The sequence below is a fragment of the Durio zibethinus genome, chromosome 3 (assembly GCF_047325235.1).
Source record: "Durio zibethinus cultivar Kanyao isolate XHJ-2024 chromosome 3, ASM4732523v1, whole genome shotgun sequence".
In the NCBI taxonomy this organism is placed as follows: Eukaryota; Viridiplantae; Streptophyta; class Magnoliopsida; order Malvales; family Malvaceae; genus Durio; species Durio zibethinus.
The window spans coordinates 9,812,178-9,819,234 of NC_143164.1; the positions used below are offsets into that span (position 1 = coordinate 9,812,178).

General features: G+C 35.1%; 1 protein-coding gene across 2 annotated transcripts; it reads left to right on the plus strand.

Moving 5' to 3' along the window:
* The first annotated feature begins 1,088 nt into the window (after positions 1–1,088).
* Positions 1,089–4,486, plus strand: LOC111299139 (trihelix transcription factor DF1-like). 2 transcript variants are annotated; one of them, XM_022894148.2, is made up of 3 exons: positions 1,092–1,379; positions 1,471–1,853; positions 2,556–4,486. In XM_022894148.2, exons 2-3 carry the CDS (start codon positions 1,555–1,557, stop codon positions 4,030–4,032), a joined length of 1,776 nt encoding a protein of 591 aa, XP_022749883.2. In that variant the 5' UTR covers positions 1,092–1,379; positions 1,471–1,554; the 3' UTR covers positions 4,033–4,486. The 2 variants fall into 2 exon arrangements, with proteins under 2 accessions (XP_022749891.2, XP_022749883.2); XM_022894156.2 differs by having other exon boundaries at positions 1,089–1,853; positions 2,512–4,178.
* Positions 4,487–7,057: the final 2,571 nt, after the last annotated feature.

Here is a 7,057-nt window from a genome sequence, read left to right on the forward strand (position 1 = left end):
ACGCTTTTTTTTTTTTTTTCCGAATCAATCTATCAAGTAATTTAAACAGATCTTAGCAATGGAAATTCTTGCTCTTATTTATTATGGTAGGTTGCAACCAATTTGCTTCAATTCATAAATGGCTTACCCCCTAATAACATGACCTACATCTAACCTGTTTAATTCAACAGCGGATCCCACTGCAAATGTCTCTTTAGTAAGATAAGTTTATGCAAATTTTTTCTTCAAACAATTATGAAATCCCCAAGTATTTTGTCAAAACTTTTCGAATGTCGCCATCGCTCCTGTAGGACCCCTTCTTGACCACAAGCTGAGTGTACCACAGTCTCACCCAACAAGTTGAAAATTATGAAAAAGGAGAAAGCAAAAAAGCTTTAGCCGATATTATCATTTTACATAAAAACCATGGGTATTCTCTATAATTAATTACTAAGATTTTGGGACTTAAAAAACCAAACATCGACAATTTTCATGTTTGCTAATAAAATTTTCCTTTTAAAATATTGGCTCCAATGATTAAAGGACGCGCCATACGGATTCAATGGGATCCATGTTAGGGGCATTTTAGATATTTTATAGAAAAATATAGCCAACCGCCTCTGAAACTCTAAAAATTAAAAGAAAAACAAAAAAAAAAAAAAGAAGAAAAGTTCATCTTCACGTTTCATTATTTTTTATTTACATCAATAATTTTATTCAACGAATGATAATCCAACATAAAAATATATGAAAATTATAAATTTGATACAATTAAAATTTTGATAAAAATTATATATAAATTTAATAAAAATAAAAAATATATTTCATATGTAATATATTGAAATAAATTATAATACAATTTTCTATATTTCATAAATATTTAATACAACATAAATAAAATAAAAATACACAAATTATTAAATTTACCTTAAAAAAAATAAATGTGTATAAAGCTGAAGAAGACGGGCCGGCTTTTTAACTAAAATAGCTGGACAGACAAAAGCCAACTAATTACCATCGTCTCTAGCGCAGCTGTTGATAAAATTCTGTAATATTTATTTATTTTTTCTGTATTAATATATATCTTTCTGTGCCACCTTCTAATTATTACTGAGAGAAAAGAGAACGCCCCGCTCCTCTTTGCTGTCCTTTCTTTTTAACCAACAAACCCTTTCAAAAATAATAATGATTCAAAAAATTGTAAAAACCCTGAAGATTCCACTACTAAAAAGAAAAACAAAATTTCTATTTTTTTAAATAAAAAAACCTTCTTCTTGAGATTGACAAGCAGATCTCTCAAACGAAAATAAATTAATAAATTCACCCATATACAAACCATCTTCAATAAAAACCCTTTTGAAGGAAAAAATAATTCACCACCCTCTTTTCTCTGTTAATAGGTAGGATCATAGGAATAGAGACATACAAAGTTGAAACAAAATTTTTTTCCGTATTTGTTAATTTTAATTTTTCCCTTCTTTTCATTGAAAGCTGTAAGTAAATTGCAAGCCCTTGCCAAGAGGGGGCCAAGGAAGAGAAAGAAAGAAGAAGCTTGTCGTATCTAAAAAATCATATATGCTGGGTGGAAGTGACACCACCGGTGGCGCCGTCGCTGCTGCTACTGCCATGGTTACCCGCAGCGGAGCTCGAGATGGAAGCAGTGAAGCTGCTGCTGCCGCCATGCTTGGCTCCAACGGCAATAATAACGATTCGGGTGAAGATGATAGAGGGAGGGTTGATGAAGGTGACCGTTCTTTGGGAGGCAACAGATGGCCGAGGCAGGAGACTTTGGCACTCTTGAAAATAAGGTTCGACATGGATGTTACCTTTCGTGACGCTAGCGTTAAGGGTCCATTATGGGAAGAGGTTTCCAGGTGATTATTATTATTATTATTATTATTATTATTTTACTTTCCTTTTTGTTTCTTTTTATATAATCTTTTTGTTGATAATTCAATGAAAATTTGAGTTCGTTTAAAGTTCTTGAGTGGAGATCTGTTTTTTCGAATTGTTTACTTTCAGGTTTATACTTACGGGAAAGCATAAGATTGAGAGAATAATATTCTTTTGTTTGATATTTTGTAAGAGGAAAATTATAGTTCAAGTTGAGGGAATTCAGCATCTTCAAGGGGCAATTCAATGTCATATGATTAGGGATTTCTTACCATTTCTGGCATTTGCTTTTCCCAATTTTTCACAGGGAATCTTAACCTGAATTTTGGCTCATAAATTTTACTTCACGTCTCCCCCCCAACTCATTTCTTCACTCTCATTTTGTCAAACTCTCTCTCAAAAAAAAAAAAAAATTGAATCTTGGGTGGGGAAAACTGTGTTCATCAGCACCAATTCGTGGTTTACTTTGTCTTGAATTCTATAGTGCTTTTTGTCTTGAGCTCTTTCATTTCCTTTTTCATTTTTACTTCTTTTGCTTCTCAAATTTCTGTTTGTCTTAATTATATATCAAATTCAATTCATAGTTTATTTTATGTGCGAATACTGTTTTGGTCTGTTTTGTTGTTGGATTATTGATAGGATAAAAACAGAAATGGAGTTGTTTTTTCTACTGTTGATATCAGGAAACTAGCAGAGCTCGGTTATCATCGAAGGGCCAAGAAATGCAAGGAGAAATTCGAGAACGTTTACAAGTATCATAAGAGAACCAAAGATGGCCGAACTGCTAAATCATATGGCAAGACTTATCGGTTTTTCGATCAATTAGAAGCCCTCGAAAATAATCCTTACATTCGATCGCCAGTAGCAGCACCACTACCACCAACGCAACTAAAGCCTCAAGGTCAGCCAGCAGCTAATCCTCCGAGTCTGACCCATGTCACTGTTCCATCAACAACACTCGCCAATTTGCCACAGAACGTTGTATCACCAAATATAAACCATACAGCCCCTTCCTGCCCATCAACAAACCCTACAATTCAACCCCCACCACCGACAACAAACCCTACAATACCTTCTTTTCCTACCATTTCAGCAGATCAAATGTCGAATTCGACCTCCTCATCGACCTCATCAGATTTAGAATTAGAAGGTCGGAGGAAGAGGAAAAGAAAATGGAAGAATTTTTTTGAGAGGCTAATGAAGGAGGTGATTCGGAAGCAGAAGGGGATGCAGAAGAAATTCTTGGAAGCAATAGAGAAATGTGAGCACGAAAGAATGGTCCGTGAAGAAGCTTGGAGGATGCAGGAAATGGCAAGAATAAATAAAGAACGCGAGATATTAGCCCAAGAAAGATCAATGTCAACGGCAAAGGATGATGCAGTAATGGCGTTCTTGCAAAAATTATCTGAGCAGCAAAATCCAGGGCATGCACAAACTAATGCAATACCGTCTCAGCAACCGCAACCGCCTGCACCACAGCCAGTATTGGCAGTGGCACCGGCAGTGGCCCCAGTAGCGCAGCCAGTAGCTGCAGCAGTGTCAGCGCCTGCTCCACCACTAGTACCGCTGCCAGTGGTGAATTTAGATGTGTCAAAGACTGATAATGGCGATCAAAGTCACACACCAAGCTCTTCAAGATGGCCTAAAGTTGAGACTGAAGCATTGATTAAGCTAAGGACTAGTCTTGACTCTAAATACCAAGATGGTGGTACCAAAGGACCATTATGGGAGGAGATATCATCTGCAATGAAAAAGCTTGGTTACAATCGCAACGCCAAAAAATGCAAAGAGAAATGGGAGAACATAAACAAGTACTTCAAGAAGGTTAAAGAAAGCAACAAGAAAAGGCCCGAGGATTCAAAGACATGTCCCTACTTTCACCAACTTGACGCTTTATATAGAGAAAAGAACAAACATGATTGCTCCTCCAATCAATTAAAACCCGAAAACTCAGTCCCATTGATGGTACGCCCAGAGCAGCAATGGCCCCCTACTCCTCCGGAGCCCAATCACCACGAACAGGATCATGTAATGGAAGACATGGAAAGCGATCAAAATCAAGACGAAGACGACAAGGACGGCGATGTTGAGGAGGAAGATGAAGGGGATGGCTATGAAATTATAGTCAGCAAACCGGTTTCAATGGGCACAGGTGGGTGATATCAGTGTCAGAAACAAACCAGCTAGCACTGTCAAATTTCATTGGCCAGGACTCAGGCAGATAAATGTAAAGAAGCAATTCTTTTGAGTTGATGTTCTAGCAGCTATCAGTCCGGTGAGTGGGCCAGGAATATCCGGTAAAGGTGCATTGGAGTGGAAGCATTTGAATTGAATTTTTATAGGCGAGTACACATTGGTGGGGTTGTAGCATAATTTGTATGTTTATTTTCATTATTATTATTATTTTTGGCTAAATAAATAAGTTGAGAGCGAGAAGTAGATCAGATAGTGAGGTTCAGAATCTCATTCCGCATAATAAACAGGAAAAAATGAGACCAGTGCTGTAATTTTTTTTGTGTTCACTAGGTTCAAGAAAATTTTGAATAATTTCAATTTCAATTTATTTTGAGTTTGGATCATCTTCAATATGAAGTTTTCAGATTTTATTCTCGAATTATTTAGATTCGTTTGATTTTAGATTTAAATTATTGAATTTAAAAATAAATTAATTTAATTTTGAAAAATTGTATATTAATCTTTTCAGTGATTTAGGTTGGAATTATTTTAAATATGAGTAAATTTAAATTTAAACAAATTCAAATTCAAATTGAGCATTAAGTTGTTAAATAATCTTAATTAAATTTGGTTGGGACGAATTTTTCAAATTTGGATTTAGCTTTGTATCTCCACCCAGAAGACTTCCAATGAGCTAGCTTAGCTCCTGCTACGAGAAAGAGAAGTTTTTCATGAAAAGGGTTTCAATGCAAATGGTGGTGTTGCTGAAAAGATGATGAGTTAGTTCCCCATGGGAGAGAGTCTGATATAAAATACATAAATAAGGTTAGACAAAGGGCAGAATCACGGCCATTTTGCAGAGAGGCGTTTGCCAGAATATGCCAACATCACATGTAGTCATGGGAACAGGCTCCACTTATTAAAAGGAATCTTCTAAATTTGTTAATCGAAAGACCTAATAAATTCATACAGATTTTCATAGGTTTAGGTTGTTTGGTTGCAGTAGTAATTCATGATGCCAGTGCCAAGAAATGGCATCAGATCAAAAAGACCAGGCTCCAGCTCTGACATTTATGTTAATGAATTACATTTTGTTTACATAAAATTATTGCATATATAATGCTTTTGAATTAATTTTATTGTTATTAAAAAAAAACCAGCTTTATTGAAAGGCACAATACAAGTATACCTTTTATCTTTATGCATGAAATGAAACTAGCTTAATTATCAATTCATCAAATGGGGAAAAAGCTAAATTAAATTACTTTCCAGAATAAATGATAGAATTAACTAAACCACTGTGTGCGAGTGACATCTTTTTATTGCTTTTATATTATTTAGAAGCAATGCTAGCTATTTGTACGTATATATATTTTTATTTGGTTAATATCATGAATGACTTTTACATTATACAAAATATTAAATATAGTATATGAATTTTAAAAATTTCTAATGTGATATATAAACTCTAAATCTATTAACTAACATGGTACTCACTTTTAACATAACTAACAACTTCAAATGATAACACGAAATAGACAAACAACTATCCAAATTTTACATTAATTTACAGATTTATAGTTTTTGTATTATAATAGAGATTTTTAAAATTCAAATACTACATTAGACATTTTATTATATATAATTTATGAATTATTTATAACATTAATCCTTTTTATTTTTACTTGAAGTTTGTTTTGAATCTCATCCATTCTCCTGTTGGGATTTGCCTTGAATCTCAGAATCCCACATCGAAAGTTAAGTAAGTTTGAATTTGTCTTGTATCCCACATCGGGAGTTTGGTAAAGGTATAAAGGGTTTCACCCTTATAAATAAGATGTTTTGGTTTTAGTTTAGTAACCCCAGAGAGTTAGACACCAAGAGAATAGCTAAGTGAGTAGGCTATTAAAGGGTGTAATTGGGTTTTGGGTTAAGTTTTGAGTAAGGAGTTTTAGGAGACTTTTCTCATTCTAAAAGTCTCACAATTGTAAAGATTTATTTGATAGTGGATTAAGTTGGAGTAGGTCATTTTGAGTTGGGCCGAACCAAATATATTTGTGTGTTCTTATTCTTGATTTGAGCTTGTTATTTTGTGTGTGGTTGCTGCGCGTAGGTATTGTTGTTTTTTCCCAACAAGTGGTATCAGAGCTGTGGTGTTCCCCAACAAGTGGTATCAGAGCGAGGTTCGAGGTTCGTGGGTCCAAGAGATCGTGAAGCAGTGTTTGAAGATGTCTGAAGAAGGTATGTCTGGTATGTCTATGCCTAAGTTTGAGATTCCGTTATTTGATGGAAAGAGTAATTTTATGTTATGGCAAAGTACGATTCAAGATCTGTTAGTACAACAAGGATTGGATCAGGCATTGGAGAGTAGTAAGCCTGAAGGAATGTCTGATGCTAATTGGAATAGGATTCAGAAGAAGGCTGTTAGTACTATTAGATTGGCGTTAGCTTCAGAAGTAAAGTACAGTGTGTTGACTGAGAGTACTCCGAAGAGTTTGTGGGATAAGCTTGAAGGTATTTATGCTTCGAAGTCGTTGACTAATAGATTATGTTTGAAGATGGATCTGTATTCTCTGAAGATGGAAGAAGGTATGAGTCTTCATAATCACCTGAATGAATTTAATAAATTGGTTTCTCAATTGTTAGCGATTTCTGTTGATGAGTTAAAAGATGAAGAGAAGGCTTTAATTTTGTTGTCATCTTTGCCCAAGTCTTATAGGCCTTTAGTTCAGACTGTGTTGGTAGGTAGGTCTACTTTAAAGTTGGATGATGTGACTGCTTTATTGCGTGAGAATGAAAGGTTTATGGGAGCTCAGAACTCATCACCTAGGGGGAGTACACTAGCTGTAGAGGGTTTTGATCGAGGGAGGACTCAAAAGAGGATTGATGGATCAAGATGGAGATCTAAGTCAAGAGACAGAGATTATAGTGATGTAGAATGTTATTATTGTGGTGAGAAGGGACATATCCAAGTACGCTGCAGGAAGCTGAGAAGGGATATGGCTGCTTT

Bases quoted from the DNA above. Each gene is read 5' to 3' on its own strand.
- LOC111299139 (XM_022894148.2), top strand. From the start codon at position 1,555: ATGCTGGGTGGAAGTGACACCACCGGTGGCGCCGTCGCTGCTGCTACT. The intron at 1,854-2,555 runs GTGATTATTATT...TGTTGATATCAG, and splicing joins TTATGGGAAGAGGTTTCCAG to GAAACTAGCAGAGCTCGGTT.